This window comes from Petaurus breviceps, unplaced genomic scaffold (assembly GCF_028583685.1).
Source record: "Petaurus breviceps papuanus isolate PSGF00001 unplaced genomic scaffold, PetGlider_PUasm1.0 37, whole genome shotgun sequence".
Taxonomy (NCBI): domain Eukaryota; kingdom Metazoa; phylum Chordata; class Mammalia; order Diprotodontia; family Petauridae; genus Petaurus; species Petaurus breviceps.
In genome coordinates this window covers 34,173,640-34,196,450 of record NW_027186296.1, presented here as the reverse complement: position 1 = coordinate 34,196,450, position 22,811 = coordinate 34,173,640, and the positions used below count along the sequence as shown (strand labels likewise).

Sequence of the window (22,811 nt, the reverse complement as noted above, 5' to 3'; positions counted from 1 at the left end):
AGAGAGAGAGAGAGAGAGAGAGAGAGAGAGAGAGAGAGAGAGATAGACAGACAGACAGACAGACAGAGAAAGAGAAAGAGAACAAATAGTTTGCTTCGATCTGCATTATGACTCCATAGTTTTTTTCTGGATATGGACAGCATTTTCCATCATGAGTCATTTGGAGTTGTCTTATATCCTTGCATTGCTAAGAAGAGCCAAGTCTATCAAAATTAGTCTTTGCACAGTGTTGCTGTTACTGTATAAAATATTCTTCTGGTTCTGCTCACTTCACTCAACATCAGTTCATATAAGTCTTTCCAGGTTTTTCTGAAGTCTGCCTGCTCATCATTTCTTATAGAATAATAGTATACCATTTCATTCATCTACCACAACTTGTTCAGGCATTCCCCAATTGATGAGCATCTCCTCAATTTCCAGTTCTTTGCCACCACAAAGAGAGACTATAAATATTTTTGTACATGTGAGTCCTTCTGAATGATTCTTTTTTTTTTTGCTTTTTTGGAGGGGGAAAAGCAGGGCAATTGGGGTTAAGTGACTTGCTCTAGGTCACATGGCTAATAAGTATTAAGTGTCTGAGGCTAGATTTGAACTCAGGTCCTCCTGACTCCAGAGCCGGTGCTCTATTTACTGCACCACCTAGCTGCCCCCTGAATGATTCTTCATGGAAAAAAATCAGCAAACATGTCTGCTGTGTGCCCAGCTCTGAGCTGGATACTATGAGGGACAGGAGAGAGGCACATTCTAGACTAGAAGATTTCTAAGATACCTTTCCAATATTAGCATTCTATGACTGAGAATCTAAATGCAGTGCAGGAGGAAGAAAGTACAGTGTGGTTTAGAAAATTGATGAGTCTACTGGTGGTTGCTGGTCCCTGAACTCCAGAACAAACTACTTTAAAATTCTGACTTTGATCTATTGTCTTGTTGCCCCAGGTACCCAGAGGGTTCATTTATCTGTCTGTTTTCCCCATTCTGGGATATGTGTGTGTGTGTGTGTGTATAATTTTTTTTTTTTGTCTAGTGCGCCTGTCTCAATTGGAGGACAGCCACTTCCAGTTCTGGGAATATCTCCTCACCACCCGGCCTGGCATTGGCTGGGTCAGTGGCACGGCTTCCCTCACGGGCATTGTTCTACAGCTTCTCATAGTCATCATGCTTGTGTGTTCCTGCTCGTTTGTCCGCAGGAGCGGGCACTTTGAGGTAAGATCTCTCTCTATATCTTTCTTTCCCATTTGCTGAGAATCTACCCTCTCAGGACCCTATCTATGGCTATCTGCCCCCCTAAAAATCATTGTCAGGTCCTTTCTACCTATGGTGGATAGTTAAAGCAAAAAAGCTTTGCAAAGGCCAAAAGGAAAAGGAAAGTGAGTGAGGGTTTTGCTATCCCCAAGAAGTTGAATAGCAGATAGGAACTGTTTCTACCCTACTGAAAAGGGCAGATGCCATAGGTTGCCCTACAGGGCTTGAGCCCTCTGGTTCATTGTGGGGGACCTCACTCTACTCTAGGCAACAAATCATAGGAACATTATCTTCGTTGCTACTCTTTTGGCTGAAATTATTGCTCCTAGTGAATGAATGGCCCTGCTGGCCATGGCTGTCCTGATTGTGACTACTCCATCGGCAAAGAGAAGTCATCAGCACTGAATAGCTATGCCAAGACTCTTCCCCATTACCTCCCCAAACCTCCCCAACATCCATAGGGCAGTACAGGACAATTCCTTGCTGGATTTGAAGCTGCCTCCGAGCCAGTATCTCTCTCTGTGTTCTTACAGGTATTCTACTGGACCCACCTCTCCTACATCTCTATCTGGGTGCTGCTCATCATACATGCGTCCAATTTCTGGAAGTGGCTGCTGGTCCCTGGTCTCTTATTCTTCCTGGAGAAAGTTGTAGGGCTGGTGTTGTCACGCATGGCAACCCTATGCATTGTGGAAGTCAACCTCCTCTCCTCCAAGGTGAATCGGCCCTCCTCTGCTATCACCCCTTGCCTTCTATGTTCTATATCCCCACCCATCCCCATAAAGATTTAGGGGAACAGAAGTTGGAAGAGGAAAGTTCAAGTGTATGGGACTCAATGGCCTCTAGGTTCTCTCCCAGCCCCAAATCTATGGTCTAATCATTCTGCAAATAAGAGAAAAATGTCAGGTGTTGCAGAATTAAGTGTTTGATTATTATAAGGCACAAACTAAAAATGAGCAGGAGTTCTTGTAATACTAATAACTCACTTTTATAGACCTCTAAAGAATTTGTGAAGTTTGTTTTATTGGTCCTCACAACAACTTGATGAGGTAGCTGTTGTTATTACCTCCATTTTACAGGTGAAGAAACTAAGACTCTGAGATTTCAGCGACTTGCCCAGGGTCGCAGCTAGAAAGTGTCTGGGGGCACATAGTAGGTATTTAATGTGTACTTGTTGGCTGTCCAGGGCAGGATTTGGATCCAAGTTTTCCTGATGCCAAATCCAACGCTATCCATTTCACCATGCTTCTGTCTAAGGAGAGAAATCAGTGTAGGCTATGGTATTCAGGGTAGTCTTCATGAAGGAAGTATATGTTTAGAAACAGTTTCAAATCTTTCCTGAAAAGAAGTAAGGTGATGTTCTTCCTCACCATGTCCCACTTCAGTTGCTACCCTGATCCCTTAATGTCCTGGCTCCACACATTTGTTTTCTCCCAATTAATAGGTTAGCATTCTCCATGACAAATATAGCTCAATGGATTAGAGTCCTTGATCTGGAGTCAGGAAGACCTGAATTCAAATCTGGCCTTTGACACTTACTAGCTACAGACTCTGGGAAAGTCATTTAACCTCTGTTTTCCTCAGTTTCCTCTACTGTAAAATGAAAGGATTAGGCTCAATGGCCTCTAACATCCCACGAGTCTTCAATTAGGATGCCCTCTATACTTTCACTACTAAAAAGTTTCCTTGTTTCTGTGGAATGCTTGTCTGACCCAATTTGTTCCCTCTATCCCCAGGTCACTCACCTTGTGATCAGTCGGCCCTCTTTTTTCCACTACAAGCCTGGAGACTACGTGTACTTGAACATCCCAGCTATTGCTAAGTATGAATGGCATCCTTTCACCATCAGCAGTGCTCCAGAGCAGGAAGGTAAGAAGGGACACTTGACCAGCCTGTCACCTGCAAGACTGAGACTGTGCACACCAAACTTGTACCCCAAAACATTGATGTGATCATTCTAATACAGGCTAATGCTCACTTTGCCTAGGGGAAGTTATGAAACCAAAAGGCTTTCATCCTTCTTAGTTGCCACTGCCTATGGAAGTTGGGGTTCTTTCTCATGGTGACCATTCTCCCCTTGTCTCCCATCACTATTCTTCAGGCTGGCCATCTGGAGTAAAACAAAACCACCTTGCTATAGGTATAACCAGGCTCATGTGTAGACAGAATAGGTGTCTGCCTATAAAGGAAGATTTCAGGGACTCTGGGAAGGACTCTCTGCCCCCCCAATAACTCTCCTACCCACTGACTGATGTTTGAAGTTAGAGCTTCATTCCTTTGACTTGAACAAAGTGGTAATTCTGATAGGATCCTAGATTTGGGATGATCATAGGTATCACCTAGAACAAAAAGGGACCATCTGAGGCCATCTTGTCCAATCTCCTCATTTATAGATGAGGAAGCTGAGGCCCGGGGAGGACTTAGCTAATGTCACACAGATAATGTCAGAAGTGGGATTTGCACCTAGTTTCTCTGATTCCAGAGACTTTGTTCATTCTATCCCATTTTGTCAGAACACAATTTAAATTGTCCTCTAAGGGAAGTAACATATTAAGCAGGCAGTGTCTAGTCCTCAACTGTGGCCCTTTGACTGAATCCAAACTTCACAGAACAAATCTTTTTTTTTTTAAAGCAATCGGGGTTAAGTAACTTGCTCAAGGTTACATGGCCAGTTATTTCTGGGTGTGGTGCTAAGTATCTGAGCCTGGATTCAATCCCCAGGCCATCCCAACACTGGGGCCGGTGCTCCTACTCACTGTGCTACGTGCCCACCCCAAGAACAAATCTTTTGTTAAAAAAGGATTTGTTCTATAAAACTTGAACTCAGTCAAAAGGCTGCACCCAAGGACCTAGAGGGCTACATGTGGCTCAAGGCCACAGGTTCCCCTCCCCTGGAACATAGTGAGTATTTAGTGAATACTTGTTCAGTCATCCTGTCTAACTCTATGTGACCCTATGGCTTCAGTGACAATGTGTGCTTTTCTCACAACAATCCTATTAGGTGGGCAGCAGAAGACAATTTGAGTGAACTGCTAAGATAATTCCCTCTCTCCTTTCTCCACTTATCCTTGGTTTCACATCTGAAAACCCTCATTCCACTCCTGTTGGTAATGGAGCCTGGAATAATGATGATGATGATGATAATGTCTAATATGAAGATAGTGCTTTAAGATTTTCAAAGTACTTTATGTATATTATCTCACTCATTTTTCATAACAACCTTGTGAGGTGGGTGCTATTATTATCTCCATGTTATAGGTGCAAAAACAGACTGAGAGATGTTAAGTAACTCCCCCAGGTAAGGTAGAAAAAGTGCCAGATCTGAAGTCAGGAAGACTTAAATTCAAAACCTGCCTCAGACTCTAAACTAGTTGCATAAGTCATCTAACAACTCTCAGCCTCAGTCTTTTCATTCATTAAAAAAAAAATAATGATTTTTTTAAAAATTCAATTTTAGGGAGCTAGGTGTCACAGTGAGTAGAGCACCGGCCCTGGAGTCAGGAGGAGCTGGGTTCGGATCTGGCCTCAGACACTTCACACACACACACACACACACACACACACACACACACACACACCAAAAGAACTAGCCATATGACCTTGGGCAAGTCACTTAACCCCTATTGCCCTACCCTTCCCCCTCCAAAAAGCCAAAAAAAATTTTCAATTTTATCATGAGCCCTTTGGAATTGTGATGGGTCATTGGGTTGATCAATTACTAAGCCTTTCATAGTGGGACATCTTTATAATCTTTTGGTTACTGTGTAGATTATTCTCCAAGTTCTGTTCACTTCACTTTGCATTATTTCATATAAGTTTTCCCAGGTATTTCTCAAATCATATCCTTCATCATTTCATATAGCATAATAGTGTTCCATCATATTTATATACCATAACTTTTCTCACCAATTGATGGGTATCTTCTCAGTTTATAGTTTTTGCCACCAAAAAAGAGCTGCTATATATATTTTACACATGGGCCCTTTTCCTTTGATTTCTTTAGGGTATAGACTTAGTATTACAGGGTTAAAGGTTATGCACAGTTTAATAGTTTCTTGTGTTGAGTTCCAAATGGCTTTCCAGGTTGCACTAGTTCACAACTCCACCAATGATGCATTAGTATACCTGTTTTTCCCACCTCCCCTCCCCATTTGTAATTTTCCTTTTCTTCATCTTAGTCAATCTTATGGCTATAAGAGTACCTCATGGCTGTGAGAGTACCTCAGAGATGTTTTAATTTTTGTTTCTCTAATTATTAGTGATTTAGAGCATATTAAAAATATGATTATTGGTAGCTTTTATTTCTTCTTCTGAAAACTATCTGTTCATATCCCTTAACCATTTATCAATTGGGGAATGGTTCTATTCTTCTAAATTTAACTCAGTTGCCTATATATTTGAGAAATCAGACCTTTATCAGGGAAAACTGCTGCAAAGATTTCCCCCAGTTTTCTAATTTTTTTTCTAATTTTAGTTGAATTTGTTTTGTTTGTGCATAAACTTTTTAATTTTACATAACCAAAATTATGCATTTTATCTCCTGTGAACCTCTCTAACTCTTGTATGGTCATGAACTCATCCCCTATCCATAGATCTGACAGGTAATTTCTTCCTGTGCTCCACTAATTTACTTATGATGTTACCTTTTATGTCCATATCATGTACCCATCTTACCTTATCTTGGAATACAGTGTGAGATAATATATACCTAGCTTCTGCTAGGCTGCCTTCTAGGAATTTTTGTCAAATAGTAAATTCTTACCCCAACAATTGGGATCTTTGGATTTATCTCAAACAGGGATAATAATAGCATCTATATGACAGGGCTGTGGTAAGGGTGAACCAAGACAATATATAGAAGCAAGTAGGTGACATAGTGGATGTATTACTGAGCCTGGAATCAGGAAGACCAGAGTTCAAATCCAGCCTCAGACACTTACTATTTGCCTCTGGGCAAGTCACCTAACATATTTTTGCCTAAATTTCCTCAATGGGGATAATAATAGCTCCTACCTCCCAGATTTGTTGTGAGATTCAAATGAGATAATATTTGTAAAACATCTGGCATAGTGTGTGACACATAGTAGAGACTATATAAATTCTAGTTATTATTATCATTGTGTAAGGTAATTAACAAACCTGAACATGCTATATAAATACTAGTTACCATTACCAACATCATCATTTTTATCTACAATATCAAATTATTTCCCAAGTTACTGGAAGTCCAACTGTCTTTTTTAATAGATTTTGGAGGCTTATTTACTCTTTACTAGCACAATGACTTCAACCTAAATGGCACTAAGTAAAAGTAGATTGGGAAATAATGCATGCATGCATGAAGGCATGAATAGCCACTTAACTCAACCTCACTCCCTTCCTACCCCCTACCTCCACCCCAGTGTGTGCAATGGGAAGCTATATAGTTATCCCTTCCACATCACATGGATCAGGGGTACAATGCCCCCATGATTTGGAAAATCCATGCAATTTTTTTTTACCTTCCCTACATGCCAGAGAAGTTTGAATTTTTTTCTTTTTCTTTTATGGGGGTATTTACAGTATTTTCTTATAAAATTTGGGTTGATATTATGTAACACTTTACATATATTTTATGCATTTCTGAATTTCTAAACTTTTTCTCTGTCATTTTCTGGTCTTCACATGTCATCTGTGGCTTCCACAAAATTCTCTCTAAATTCCCATAAAATTTCTTATGCCGACCCATAATATATCAAAACTGTGATGTGGAAAGTTGCAATGTTGAAATTCTTGATCTTCTGTTCTTCCAGATGAATTTTGTTTTGATTTTTTTCTAGCTCTATAAAATAATGTTTTGGTGATTTGATTGGTATGGCACTGAATAAGTAAATTGATTTAGGTAGAATTGTCATTTTATCATATTTACTCCTCTTAGCCTTGAGAAATTAATATTTCTCCTATTATCTAGATCTGACTTTATTTATGTGAAAAGTACTTTGTTCGTATAGTGTTTGTACAGTCCCTGTGTTTGTTTTGGCAGGTAGACTCCCAGGTATTTTACATTGTCTGCAATTATTTTAAATGAAATTTCTCTTTCTCTTTCTTGTTGCTAGACTATGTTGATAATATATAGAAGTGCTAATGATTTTGTGAGTTTTCTCATATACTGCAACTTTGCTGAAATTGTTAATTGTTTTGACTAGTTTTTTGTAGTTGATTCTCTGGGATTCTCTAAGTATCATCAACTCATCTAAGTATCATCAAATCATCTGCAAAGAATAATGGTTTTATTTCTTCATTGCCAATTTTTATTCCTCCAAATTTTCTCTTGTCTTATTGCTATAGCTAGTTTTCTAAAAACAATATTGAATAATAGTGGTGATAGTGGATATGCTTTTTATTCATCTTCTTAATTTCTTTCTTGTTTATTTTATGGTTAGACTGAGAAGATAAAATTGAGATTTCCCCACTAGCATAGATATTGTTTTATGGGGGGGGGGGTTATGTCTCATGGAATCATTAGTTTCCATTTACCCAATTCTAATTCTTCAGTGAGATTTTGTACCTCTTTTTCCATTTGACTAATTTTGCTTTTTAAGGAATCCTCTTCAATGGATTTTTATGCCTCTTTAAAAATCTATTTGGCTTATTCTGGTTTTTTAAGGTGTTATTTTCTTTAGTACTTTTTTTTTGCCTTTTGGAGGGCAACTGGGGTTAAGTGACTTGCCGAAAGTCACTTGGTTAGTAAGTGTGTCAATTGTCTGAGGCCAGATTTGAACTCAGGTCCTCCTGACTCCAGGGCCGGTGCTCTATTCACTGTACCACCTAGCTGCCTTTAGTACTTTTTGTACTTTTATCAAACTGTTGACTCTCTTTTCATAATTTTTCTTCATCACTCTCATTTCTTTTCCCAGTTTTTCCTCTACCTCTCTTATTTTATTTTAAAAGTTCCCCCACCTCTTTTTTTTTTTTTTAGCTCTTTCAGGAATTCTTGTTAGGCTGGTATCCAATTTACATTTTTCTGTGAGACTTTTCTTGTAGGCACTTTGATACTGTTATCTTCTTCTGAGTCTTACTGTCACCAAAGTAACTTTTTGCCATCATGTTCTTTGTTGTTGTTGTTTGCTCACTTTTCTAGCCTTTTTCTGGACATTTAACTTTTTGTTAAAATTGGACTCTCTCCCCAGAGTAGAGAGGGCACTATTCTAAGCTTCAGGCCTTTTTTTTTCTTTTCTTTTTTCTTTTTGAAGGGAAATTGGGGTTAAGTGACTTGCCCAAAATCACACAGCTAGTAAGTGTGTCAAGCGTCTGAGACTGGATTTGAACTCAGGTCCTCCTGACTTCAGGGCTGGTGCTCTATCCACTGCACCACCTAGCAGCCCCACTTCAGGCCTTTCTTGATGCTGTTTTCAGAGCTAGATTTTTGGTTTTTGGTGTTTCCAAGTTGGCATGATCTAGGGAGAAGTGTGATCACTGCTCTCCTGGCTTGTGTTATGCCCTTTACCCAGAAAGAGACTTGCTCCCCTGTGGCCACCAGCACTACCACTCTTCCTGGCCCTGGGACTGTGACTAGGTCCACCAGTCTCCTGAAGCCTCAATTGTCAGGGCTCTTCTCTGTCTTAGAACTGAGACCAGGGACCAAGGGTCCCTACTCCCCCATGAGTGAGCACAAGGACTCCTCTCCACCCTGGAATTATGACCCAGGGCCCTTGCTCCCCTGAAGTTACAAGTGCTATCAGTCCTTTTGTCCCTAGGACTGCAACCTGGAACTGCATATGGGCAATACAACAGGTTCCTGAACTCAGTGTCAGTAAAGAGTTCCCTGAGATCTCCTTCTAACCAATCGTCTGCTCCCCTTACTATCCGTTGGCTGAGAACTCCCAAAGCTGCTGCCGCCACCAGTGTACTCACCTCCAGAAAGCATCCTGAGCTGCATGGTCTGCCCTGAGCCCTAGGTTTGCCTGACCACCACCCTGGTGAGATAGAACTTTCCTGATGACCTGCTAAGTTATCTTGTACTGGAAAACTGTTTTACCTGACCTTTTGTTAGCTCTGCTGATCCAGAATTTTATTTGAGGCATTATTTTAGAGTTGTTTGGAAGGGAATTTGGAGAGCTTAGCTGAGTGTTTCTCTTCTCTGCCATCTTGGCTTCCAAAAATTTTCTTAAGCATTTATCACAGTGCCTGTTACACAGGAAGTACTTAATAAATGAGTATTTGTTTTCTTTCTTGCGAAATTCAACTATACCTCTCTTCCCCACTAATTTTATTCCCTTTCCAGACACCATCTGGCTGCACATCAGATCTCAGGGACAGTGGACCAACAGACTGTATGAATACTTCAAGGCCTCTGACCCCATTTGCTTTGGTGCCAAGAGGCTGACACACAGCCTGAAGTTCAGAAGGAGTCAGAGGAAACCCCAGGTCGGTGACTGAAGGGTAAAGGAAGTTTTCCTCAAAAGCCATGTGTCCTATCTAGAGGTGTGCTGGCAAAAGTGTACCCATGAACGCTTTTAAAATTTAATCTATGTTATTAACATTTTCTCCATCACTTTCTTAAGCCCAGACAATCAACAAAACAATAAACCAAGCCCTGATTTATATAGTGCTTGCAGATTTCCAAGGTGTAGATGCTTACATTGAAAATTTAAGGAGCCAGTTAGAGCTAGCTCAGAACACCCCTGGCCAAGGGCACTGACCTGAGTACTCCCCCTACAATCAAGTTATATCCTTTACTAGCAATAGAAGTTTGCACAGGGCTAGACTCACATACCTGCCTATGATACATGATTTCATTAGCCTCCAGAAGACCCTTTGTATGATGTCTGAAATTCCACTAGTTAAAGCTTACCTCTTTATATTAAGTCTTTAGTCTCAGTAAAAAGGCAAATGCTGGGCAGAAATAAGATAAACTGTTCTCAGACTCTGACACCTTAGAGGAAAGTGAAGGGTCTGTGGGCATATCCTGATAGGAAGGAAAGGAGTCAAAGAAATCATTAGGCCATGGAAGAGGAGTGGTAAGAGGACATGGAGGCCTAAAGCAGTGTGACCCAGTGAAAAGCATGCTAGATTTAGAAACAGAGAACCTGGGTTTAAATCCCAGCTCTGCCTCTTGGTATGGGTATAACTATGGGGAAATCACATAGCCTCTCTGGGCCTCAGTTTCCTCATCTGGTAAGTGAGGAGTTTGGGGAAGAGGGCAATTCATCTCCAAGGTCCCTTCCGACTCTTGAATCTGTGTTCCTCTGATCCCATGTCTTACGTATACAGAAGCTTATAAGAGAAGACAAAGGAGACCAGATCCTATCCCTGCCTCCCCTGGGGAGTTTATAATCTGTGACAAGGATAAGAAAGACCCATGAAATGCCATCACACCATCCATATCGATCAATCGCGTCTAACCAGATACCCAGTAGCATGAGATAAAACAACTCCTTGTGGATTAGGGGAAGGGAAAAGAAGGAACCAAAGCTGGACATGCCCATTCAGGCAAGGCAACCCAAAGGAGGTGACTTTCTAAGCAGGAAAGCAAATCAGAACATCCTACACTGAAAAATATTGTTTCCAGGAAACCAAAGTCCAGGTCTTGAGTGCTCATTCTGCTAGTGCAACTGAAGGAGTAGTGGCCACTGGCATGGAGAACACTGTGCAGCTGATGAGCTACAAGTCTGAGACATTGCCCCAGCCAAAGAAGGAAGACCTTATGGACTGTGGAAAGGAAAGAGAAGAGAAGCCTCAGCCAAGAAGTGTAAGACTCTGGGACTTGAAGAAGGTTGTGGGGGGAGGAAGGAGACAGAGGGGTTCGGAGTGGAGAGCGATTACTTTTCTTTCCCTGGTGACTGTACATTCTTATACCCTGATCTCTACTTTGGAAACCTCTAAGGTTCAGCTTCCTGCTAAATTTGTATTCTTAAAAGTCCTCAAGATATAGGACTTAGTCCTTCATCCATTTGTGGAGAAGAAGTGTATAGCCCTGCCCCCTTTTTCAGCTAAAAATAATCATAGTATGTTTATACACCCAGGTGATAGTGAATGGGGAGCCCTGCCTATTTCACAGGGGTAGAGGAAGAGTGGGTAATCTATAGCAGAGATGAGTATGCTTCTAATCTACATCACTCATGATGTAGCAAAAATCTATTTCTTCTTGTTCCTGCTAGCTTCCTGAAGAAGCATTGTTCCCAAAGGAAACAGATACAGTACCTCATAATAACTCTGGTGTCCAGTGTTTAAATATTTTAAAAATCTGACCTTTTAAAAAATACTGCTAGGACTATTCTAGCTTCCTCCTAAGCCTTGCACTAAAAAAGGGGTTGTGATGGCCAAAAAGAGGGAAAACAGCTAATGTGGCCCTCTGGACCAGCCCAACTTTCTGTTCCTTATAGGTCTTTCCTCAGTTAAATGAAAATCACCGATTCTGTAACATCAAGGTAAGAGATGCCAAGAGAAGAGGGCATGGTGGGGAAGAGGGTGGTTGAGGAAAAGTCTTTAAAGAAGTTGTGAACCATGTGGCCCAGAGAGGACCTACATTGTTATTCTTTTCTCAGGATGGGAGTGACCAAAGCTACAATGGTGGCCTATTGGCAGGTTTATCCCCATGGGTGAAGGAGCACTCAGTGAGAATTAGGAGACTTGAGTTCAACTTTGAGCTCATCGCTTACTTAACCTGTGTGGTATTGGGCAAGTAATAGCCTCTCTGGGCCTCAGTTTCCTCTTCTATAAAGTGAGGGGCAGAATGGAACAGTAGAAAGATAATTGGTTCTGAAGTCAGTGGACAGATTCCGATTCCACCTCAGTGGCTTTACCATTTGTGTGACCTCAGAGCAGTCACTTCTCTACACATTCATTGTCTTATCTGTGAAATGAGTGGGGTGGACTAGATGATTTCTAAGTTCCTTTCAGTTCCTTCCATGACTTTGTGACATCATGCCTCATTGACATAACAAGTGGAAACTGTCCAGTAGGCCATGCTACTGGATAATGGGATTATGGATTGGAGGCATCTCAGTCCAATTCCTTCATTTTACAGATGAGGAAACTGAGACCTAGAGAAATGGTAAATTTCCCAACTTCACATAGCTAGTAAATGGCAGAGCTCAGATTTGAAGCCAGCCCAATAATCTTTCTACTGTACTATGTCTACACTGAACCCAGAAGATCCATTTTCTAGTTTCTGCTCTTCCATGCATTTTAATAGTAGCTAATAAGAACTAACATTTATATAGTGTCATATAGTACCTATATGGACCAGTCACTGTGCTAGGTGCTTTATGGATACTATCTCATTTGATGCTCACAACAATCCTTGGAGGTAAGTGATTTTTGTCCCCATTTTACAGTTGAGGAAACTGAGGCAAACAAAGGTGAAGTGACTTGCCCAGGGTCACACAGAGAAGTATTGGAGGCTGGCTTTGAACTCAGCCTTTTCTAATTCCAAGTCCAGAAACCTATCTACTGTATGACCTAGCTATTGTAGACAAAGCACTTCCTATCTCTCAATCTTTATCTTCAAAGTGAGGGGGTTGGACAAGGTGGACTCTCCTAAATCTAAGCTTCTGGGATGCTGTGATTTGGATGACTTCTCCAAAGAGACCTTTCCTCCCCAAGAGAGTTGGGGTGGGAGAGGGGAGTCCCTGAGGCCTGGGCCAGGGCTGCTCAGCAACCCAAAGGTTCAAATGTTCCCAGAGCCAGGAGAAGCATGAACTTCGACCCCTTCCCTCCTCTCCTTCCAGTGCTACCTGGATGGTCCCTATGGAACTCCAACCCGACGGATCTTTGCTTCTGAACATGCAGTATTAATTGGGGCTGGTATTGGCATCACCCCTTTTGCCTCCATTCTGCAGAGCATTATGTACAGGTGAGTAGGGGATCTGTGACTGACTTGCCAGTGAGGGGATTGTGGTTACCAAACTGACTCCATCTTGTAAAACTGACTATATTGAAACTTAAGCTTCATAAATGTTTCACATCCGGCAAAGTCCACTTGCTCAGTCTCCTGGCTCCCAACTCCCCAAACTCATTCATTCCCTCCAACTTGGAAAGTCCTTAGTCTTTCCTCCAATTACAAATCAGATTATTTAATCTTGTGTCCTGGTTTATATCCTGTTAACTGTTTTAATGCAAAAAATCTGTCTCCCTCTATATTCGGGATCCAATGCCAAGCTGAGCAGGCTTGGTCCTGACTTGTTATACAATTGGCATGCATTATTTAACAACTTGACACACTCAGAAGCTTGAACCTTTGTCTCAGTTATTTCAGATTTCACCTGTCATACCAGCCCTAACTCTGCTGAAATCTAGAGAAAATCTTGCCCCCTTCTTCTCTTTGGTCTGTTTTTCTTATTCCAAGTCTATCCTTGTTGGGGTTCCACTTCTGCTGTATTGGATCACTCATTGCTTGAGGGATCAAATAAACTTCCTGTTTAATTAAATCATATTCAAATATCCAAGGGGTAAAAGTAGTTTCCAAGACAATTAAAAGCAATTCAGGAAAATAAAAGTGGCAACAAGAAAATTAAAAGCAGACAGAAAGGAGGTTCCCTGGGATCTCAAGAGCTCATCACCAAAGTCCTAAAAACTAATTTTGTGTATACCCCAAGAGTCTATAGCCAGTCACAGATTAAGTTACGTGGGGCCAAAGATTGCCCCAGGTCTGCCCATAGCCTCTTTGCTCATGATAGTCACAGCTAGCATTGTGGGAGTGTAAGGGGTTAACTTAAAACAAAACAAAAAACCAGCAACCCGGTTCCTTCAGTATCTTGGTCCACTACACCCTCTTTCTTCCCTCCCCTTTTCTTCTTCTCCCTTGTTCCTCTTTCCTCCTTTTTTCGTACCCCAGCTTCCAATCTTTCTCACTGTCCCTCTCTGGCTGACTTTATTCAGGCACCAAAAGAGAAAGCAAAAATGCCCCAACTGCCATTACTCATGGTGTGATGATGTCAGGAATGGTGAGATGAAGCTGCAGAAGGTAAGAGATGGTTTTTTAAGGGTGGGGTGCCTGGGACCACATCTTTCTCTAATTGTGGATAACACCCCAAGAAAATATTCTTCACAAAGGAAGAGGGAGGAATAAGATGACTTTTTACCCGCTGGAACCCTTCACTACTTTCCCACACCCTCTCCCAGCCCTGCCTCCCCCATCCTGCTTTCTTAGATGCCCAAATTTCTCCTGCTGCCCTATCCTGGGGGACCTGCTCTCACCCTCCTCTGTTCCATCCATCCTATTTGTGAGAGGATCTTAATTACCTATCAGGAAGAAACCATTTGATTAAACTAATCAAAACAGATGGGAAAGGCTGTCATATGGAAGAAGGATCAGACTTATTTTGTATAGTTTCTGAGGGAAAAATTAGGACTGGCAGGTGTGTATGATCCAGGGAGGCAGAGAGGAAGATTTAGATTATGCATAGCAATTAGAGTTGTTATACAACAAAATGAGGGGCTTGGCTTTCACAGGAATGAGTTCTCTGTCACGAGAAGTATTTGAATCTTTGTCAAGGACACTGCAGAGAGAACTCTTTTTTTTTTTTTTTGCCTTTTGGAGGGCAGTTGGGGTTAAGTAACTTGCCCAAGGTTACACAGCTAGTTTTTTTGTGTGGGTGTTAAGTGTCTGAGGCCAGAACTGAACTCCCGTCCTCCTGAGTCCAGGGCCAGTGCTTTACTAAATGTGCCACCTAGCCACCCCAAAGCTTTCTTTAATTTTTTGTTTTGTTTTGTTTTGTTTTTGGAGGGCAATTGGGGTTAAGTAACTTACCCAAGGTCATACGGCTAGTTTTTGTGTTAAGTGTCTGAGGCCGGATTTGAACTCAGGTCCTCCTCACTACAGGGTCGGTGCTCTATTCCCTGTGCCACCCAGCCACCCCAGCAGAGAGAACTTTTGCATTGAGTGAGAGGCTCTATTAGATTTTGAAATCTATGATTCTAATGCCTCCTAAGTTTACATTTAAGTAAAGAATTATGTGTCTCATTTTGAAAGATAGAAATTCATCAACACAAAGAAATAAATTTCTAGTAGGGAAAATGTGTCTAGTGCTGTGGGAGTAGGGATAAAGAGAAAGATAGTCATTCGAATAGCAGTGAGTATATGATCAGCTACCCCATCTCCTTGTAAAGCAGGTTCTATTTGCTTTGCTGTTGGTAGTGGTAGGGATGCTATGGTTAGGGGTGGCTAGATAGCACAGTGAATAGAGCACCGGTCCTGAAGTCAAGAGGACCTCAGTTCAAATCTGGCCTCAGACACTTGACACACTTATTAGCCGTGTGACTTTGGGCAAGTCACTTAACCCCAATTGCCCTCCAAAAAAAAAAAAAGAAGAAGAATTCTATGGTTCTCACAATCTCTTCTGAAACTCTTTCTAGCTAGGGGTTCTTTGGGAAGTTTTTGGATAGAAAAAAAATTACCTCCCTATTTTTACTAGTTTTTTACTTTCTTTGTATTTCATTTTATTTCGTACTTTTAAAAACATTATTCCAAGAAGGAATCCATAGGCTTCCCCTGACTGCCAAAGGGTTCATGTCACCAAAAAGGTTAAGAATCCCTGCTCTAATTCTTCCATTGTACAAAAGGATTTATTCCACCACTACCCCTCACCCCCAACACCTCTTTTGAAATAGCCTGGACAGAGAATAGATGAGTTTCCCATGGATTCTTTTTTTTGGACATTTAATGGTTTTATTCCTGTCATCAACCAGATCTAATTTGTTTTTTTCCCATGCATTCTTGAGTGCAGGGCTATGCCAAGGCTGCAGGTCATGGTTGTGAGCTGAGTGCAGGTGGCAAGCCCAGCAGACTGGGAGCTTCCAGAGATGGACAAAGACCTCCTCCAAACTCACTCACTAGACCCAGAGTTTGAGATGCCCTCTTTATTAAGCATCTAGATCAGAAAGTAAACTTTCTTGAGAGTTAAGAGAGACCTCATGGTAATGTGGTAAAGTTACAGAAGTTGAAGTCAAAAGGCCTGAGTTCAAAACCTGGTTCTGTTACCCACTGTCTCTCTGGGCCTCAGATTCCTCCTGTTTAAAATGAGGAAGTTAAACTTGATGGCCTTTGGAAGTCCCTCCCAGACCTAGATTTGTGACCTTTGACATTGGTTTTATACTTGGTTCTGCTGCCAAACCAGCTGTGTGACTTTAGACAGGTTCCTTCTCTTTAGGCCCTAGTTTCTTCCACTGCCAAATGAGGGGGCCCAACTAGATGATTTTTTATTTCCAGAAGCCATGATTCTGTTTGCTATAGGCAACATGCTGGCACCAAGAGAGAATGGACCCTGACACGGTCCCATTCTATTAACAATAATAACGACTTACATTTAGATAGCACTTTGAGGTTCACAAAGCCCTTTCCTGACAACTACTCAGTGGTTGCCAAGTATTATTCTCCTGATTTTAATTCTATTTAATAAATTAAGAGCCCACTATGTGCCAGGCACTGTGCTAAGCCCTGGGGATACAAAAGGATAGTCCCTGCCCTCAAGTAGCTGACAATCAATAGGGGAGACAACCAGGCTTCCCACCCAGTTCTCCACAGTCCAGCTTTGGCACAGTTTCCACTATACTATACCTGCAACAAATTAAATGGGCTGGTGAGTAAGAGCGCTGGCCCCAGATTCGGGAGACCTGGGATTGGCTCTGGGCTCAGATATACAAAATAACTGGCCGTGTAACCTTGAGCAAGTTACTTAACCCCAATTGCTTAGGGGTGGCCAGGTGGTGCAGTGAGTAAGAGACCTGGGATCAGTTCCAGCCTCAGATACTCAGCACCCACACAAAAATAACTGGCTGTGTAACCTTGAGCAAGTTACTTAACCCCAATTGCTTTAAAAAAAATTAAATGGATTGACCCTGACACAGAAAATCATCTTGTTTCATGATGAAACAGTGCTAGGTATTCTAATGGAAGGGTTGAGAACCAGGACCTCCAGATTTGTGTCCTGGCTGTCTGTCTGAGTTTGAACAAACCACTTAATTTTCTCAACCTAACTTTCCTTATCTGCAAAATGAGTAGGTTGGGCTTGACGGCCTCCACGTTTCCTTCTGGCTCAAAATATTGATTTTATGATCTTATGACTTATTTGGGTCTCAGTTTTCTCATCTTAAAAATAAGCATAATAATCATAGGTCAATGAATGTAAAGAAATCCTAGCATCTAGATGGAGCAAGGAACCTGGAGTCAGGAAGACCTGAGTTTGCATCTGTCCTCAGGCACTTACTAGCTGTGTAACCCTGGGCAATTACTTAGCCTTTCTTTGCCTCAGTTTCCTCAATTGTAAAATAGGGATAAAAACAGTACCTACCTCTCAAAGTTGTTGTTAGGATAAAATGAAATAATATTTGTAAAGTACTTTGTAAAGCTTGAAGTGCTATATAAATGCTAGTTAGCTAGCTAGTAGCAGCAACAGCAGTAGCATTAGTAGTAGTAACACAAGTGGTTGTCATAAGGAGCAAATATAAGAATAAATGTGAAACACTCTTCACCCAGAAGAATTGTGGATAGAAAGTGCTCAGATAATCAACTGCACTGAAATAACCCTGAAAAAGTTAATGAAAAAAATAAATGGTATATTTACCAACTTGATGGATTAATATCACTAGGTGGACTTCATTTGGATCAACCGAGACCAGAGGTCATTTGAATGGTTTGTGAGTTTGTTGACAAAGCTTGAGATGGAACAAGTTGAAGAGGAGCCTGAAGGTAAGTTTAGATGGTCAGGGAGTCTCAGAGGTTGGTATGGCCTACAAATGAGGTAGCACTCATGTGCACCCTAATAAACAGAAATTGGGAATGGGGTAGGGACAGGAAATGTCAAGGAAGGTGCTAAGGAGATTTTGATCTGTTTTGGGGAAAGCCCATACTTGTGAAACCATAAATATTTTCAAGTATTGAACTTATTAGTTGGTTAAATAAATTCATTTCAGGGCCTTTCCATTGCTATATCAAACACCAGAAGGGGTAGAACTAGATCATGTTCTACCTCAGTTGAACTGGCCTCTCTTCAAAGCATGTTCCCTCTTCTCTTGTGCCCAGGCCATTTCCTGGAGTTGCACATGTACATGACTTCAGCCCTGGGCAAGAATGACATGAAGGCCATTGGTCTACAGATGGCACTCGATCTCCTGGCCAAGAAAGAAAATAAAGATTCCATCACTGGGCTGAAAACAAGGACCCAGCCAGGGAGACCAGACTGGAGCAAAGTAAGGACCTGATGGTATCATAGAATTATACTACAGTTTACACTAATTGCATACATTACCACTTTCATACTATCCTGTGGTTCTCCTTTCCATCTAAGAACTTACCCACAGAGCCACACCTTTTCTCTCCCAGGGAAAATATGGATGATCTTTTCAATTTCTAAAATAGGGAAACTGAGGAACCATGCATAGGACTCAGCAAGCCTTTTGCTATAATTTAAGATCATATGGAAGCAATGCTATGGTCCCTATAAGCTCTGTGGCACATGGTAGAGAGAAGACGCCACTCCAGTAGAGAAAGAAGAAGACCCAGGAGCTAAAATTATGTGCCTTGTTGGAGGGTCATGGAGTTAGTGACAGGGATTTGGTTTAATTTCAGTCTTCAACCAAGATTTCCTACCTATCTCAATCCACCTCACTTTTCTGGACCACAATTTCCTCATCTACAAAATTAGGAGGTTGAAGTGGGTTATTTCTAAGCTCTCTTCCTGCTCTAAATCTGTGACCAGTCTCCTTTACTCCTTCCTCTTCTTTCTTATCCTCGGCTTCAGGTGTTCCGAAAGGTGGCATCAGAAAACAAGGGCAAAGTGAATGTCTTCTTCTGTGGGTCTCCAGCTCTGGCCAAGGTGCTGAAGAGTCATTGTGAACAGCGCAACTTCAGATTCTTCAAAGAGACTTTCTAATACCAAGCCCACAAGCTTTTCTCACTAGGATTTAGGAAACTGTCATTATTGGAGGAATAACTTAATGGTGATGTATTGTTGTTATTGAACGTCAAAATGGCCACCTTTGATCAAATTCATGGTCACACGGGCTACCTGGAAGGACAAACACAAAAGTAGAGGTATTAATGTTCATCTCCAAATTTTGTCTTGTCCTGATGGAACTAAAGAGACCAATAACAGATAGATTTCATTTCGAACACAATAGGGTAGGAAATATATTGTTGAATATTTGTATTCTAGAACTTTGGAGGGCTGACATATGTTTCTCAACCATCTCAGACTGAAGGCTGGCTGGGATGGAAAGGGAATATGTACATATTGGCAAAAACAGTTGCAGGGAGAATCTCAGGTCAAGTTTACCTTTTAAAATAGTCTTCAGAGAGACCCTCCCCAAACCCTCAATTTATGCCTAATCTATGCTCTCTCAAAGACAAACAAATAGACAAGTGGAAAGATATTTTCAATTCACATGGAGAAAATCTCCACTTATTTGTATGTTGTCTGTTTTCTTTTTCCTCTGCATGTTTCCATGTATTTCTTTCTGTCTCTATCTCTCCGAATCTTTGTGTCTGTTTGTCTCCCTTTCTCTTTCTTGAACAGCAGCATTATAGTGTAAGAAGCATATTGGACTTTTAGTCAGGAATACCTGAGTTTGAATCCCACTTTTGAAAAGTACTAGTGGTGTGACTCTGGACAAGTAGAATAACTTAAGTCTCAGTCTCCTCATTGCAAAATGGGAAAGCTCTCTTACAGAATATTTGTGAGGATCAAATGGGATATTATAAAGTACTTTGCAAAACTCAAAACATATAGTCACCTCTCTTGTCTCTGTCTGTCTGTCTCTCTATCTCTCATTTTGCTGATTGGGAAACTGAGTCCCAAAGGCATGAAATGACTAGTCCAAGGTCACACAAGTAGTGAAATCCTGGGAATGTCCGTGCCTACCACATTCAGCAAAACACAAAGCAAAACTTGAAAAACATTCTCAGAGGAGCAAAGTCCAAGGGCTTTTTCTGGAATTCTCTTTCTTGGGATTTTCAGGTAGGTAGAAGAGTCCCCAGGAGAGAGTCTCAGCAGGAGGAGCTCCATCTACAGCATGTCAGCAGATGTGTGTACATACTTAAATTTTTTTTTCCTTTTTTGACAGGACTTGTGATTTAATTGGGGGTAGAGAGCTCCCCATGAGGAAACTCCCCCTACTAATACAGTTCAGTAACTGTTCTGTAACCTTGAGTCTTAGAGGACTCCTTAGGGGTACTGAGTGACTTGCCTAGGGTCATATAACCTGTATGATTATGAGATGAGATTTGAACCCAGGTCTTACTGGCTACCTTATAGCTCTCTTTTCACTGGATCATGCTTCTTACTCCCAGTGATATGTGTCTGTGTGTATGTGTATATGTGTATAAAGAGAGAGAGAGAGTGAGGAAGGAGGGGTGAGGGAAAGACAAAGACAGGCAGAAACAGAGACACAGAGAGACTAAGAGAACTATTTGCTGGGAAGATTGAAAAGTTATGGCCTGATATGCTATCATATGTATCACAGTCCCCTTCATCTGAGTTCAGAACATGGGACAGAATCTGATTAAATAGTTCAAAGGGACAGAAAGACCAAATGCAATGGTATATAGGGAATACAGCCTTGGATTCAAAGTAGGATGACCTGAATTCTAGCCCTGACTGCCATTCACTGGATATGAGTGACCTTGCACAAGTCATTTATCAGTTTTATATATATACAACAGCTTTATCTGTTAATTGGTGATGACATTATGTACCCTGCTTGCCTCACAAAGTGTTGTGAAGATCAAATAAGATACTGTATATGAAAGTGCTTTGTAAACTATAAAGCTCTATATACATATGTAAAGGAAGAAAGAAAGAAAAGATATGGAGGGAAGAAGGAAGAAGTAAAGGAAAGGAAAGAACAAAGGAAGGAGGAAAGAAGGAAGCATAAAAGAAGAAGGAAGGGATTGAGGAAGGAAGGGAGTGAGGAAGGGAGGGAGAGAGGAACGAAGGAAGGAAGGAAGGAAGGAAGGAAGGAAGGAAGGAAGGAAGGAAGGAAGGAAGGAAGGAAGGAAAGAAGGAAGGAAAATGATGCATATATCTAGGATATGTTATATTGGGGTATTTGTCAAGGTGTGTTGTAGTAAGGATTCCTTTTCTATATGGTTGGACTACATGACCACTGAGGTTCCTTCCGAATGTCAAATCCTGTGATTCTGTGGAAGCATTAAGGTTATCTGTGCTAGGCAACATAGTAGTAGATAATGGGACTCTAGGAATTCCTTTGGGCATAGTCAGTGGTAAAAGAGATAGTTGAAATGTCATTGTGGTACCAATGAAAAACTAGAGGGGTAAACTCTGAGCCCAAATGGTTGAGGACCTTTCTCATCTGGAGACTAGAAGGGAACCTAAGAAAGAAACTTAGTTCAGGAAGGCAGACTATGGAGTGGGAATGTGGTGGGGGTGGGAGGGAGTGGGAGGCTGATAATATTGGATCATATAGAGAGAGCAGAAAGGATAGAAGTTTTATCTAGTCCAACCTCCTCACATTACAGATGAGGAAACTGAGGCACAGAAAGGTTAAACTACTTGCCTAGGATCACACACCTGATTTGGGTTTAATTAATGCCTGAGTTGGGTTTAATTCTTCCTCTTTCCCAGTCCAGTGTCCCATCCATTATACACTTCCTTCTGGAGGACACAGACAAGAGTCTTCAGTAACAATTTAGTCCCATCAGTGTAGTTATTGCTATTTTGTATTTTGTTGTTATGCTTTTTCCTGATTGGGAAAAAAAAAAACAACACTGATAATTCACTCCTTAAACACCACTCCCCACCTCATTTAGTCCTAGATGTCACCTATGAGCTTACTTGAAATAATCTCTTCAGCATTTAGCACTGGCAGAACCAGCGTCATCTAGTGGTGGAAAGATACATCTACAGGCAGACAATTACCCCAAATTGGGGTAGTGAATGGAGTGGGAGAGGTGATGATGCCCACTCTTCCCCATTCTACTTTACAGAGGGGTTCCCAGGAACATATTTCAGCAAAAACCAAGAGAACATCTGTCTTTGGGAACCTGAAGCATCATCTACAATTGGCAGTGTTAGCCTGTGAGTGTTTGTAAGCTTGAGCTGAGCTAAGCTGATTAACCAGTAAGAATGTCTATCAGTAGTCATTTTCAATTGCATATAGCTTGTGCCCTGAAATTCTCTTACATTGTAATAAAACTTTACTGTGCTCTAAAGTCATTTTTTCTGCTAGACTACATTGCCTACTTCCAGAGGAGAAGGGAGAATATGTGGGTTAAAGATGCCAGAATCATAGTGACGCTTCTGGGACAGATATCAACCTTTCTTACCTTCCTGTTAGAGTTCATCCTGGGCTGATGATGGTGTCCAGTGGATGATAACATGGGAGGTTTCTCTTCTGGGAGCACCCCTCCATTTTTGTCCCAGTATCTAGGAGGTTTTTATTTGCAGTCTCAGAAACACAGGAATACTTCACTTTTTTTTTTTTGGTACAGCCCTATCATTTCACTGATATAGGGAATTCCCAATACAGAAACATTCTTCTGATGCATACTGGCAATTGTTTTGTAGCTTATTGTCTTAGAGAGTGACCTTGAGCCCCGAGGGTACTGTCACAGACATATACTTGTCTAGGGC

The 22,811-nt window shown here is 41.3% G+C and overlaps 1 protein-coding gene across 1 annotated transcript in view; it reads left to right on the top strand.

The window, feature by feature from the left end:
* The window catches only part of NOX5 (NADPH oxidase 5), a 44,592-nt gene extending 22,198 nt beyond the window's left edge, over positions 1–22,394 (top strand). Inside the window, exons 7-17 of the mRNA XM_069098212.1 lie at positions 1,025–1,203; positions 1,776–1,958; positions 2,979–3,111; positions 9,506–9,648; positions 10,793–10,972; positions 11,607–11,651; positions 12,954–13,078; positions 14,104–14,188; positions 17,812–17,911; positions 18,245–18,411; positions 18,963–22,394. Coding sequence (XP_068954313.1) covers positions 1,025–1,203; positions 1,776–1,958; positions 2,979–3,111; positions 9,506–9,648; positions 10,793–10,972; positions 11,607–11,651; positions 12,954–13,078; positions 14,104–14,188; positions 17,812–17,911; positions 18,245–18,411; positions 18,963–19,094 — 1,472 coding nt within the window. The 3' untranslated portion in view covers positions 19,095–22,394. The remainder of the gene's footprint in view (positions 1–1,024; positions 1,204–1,775; positions 1,959–2,978; positions 3,112–9,505; positions 9,649–10,792; positions 10,973–11,606; positions 11,652–12,953; positions 13,079–14,103; positions 14,189–17,811; positions 17,912–18,244; positions 18,412–18,962) is intronic.
* The last annotated feature ends 417 nt before the right edge of the window (positions 22,395–22,811 follow it).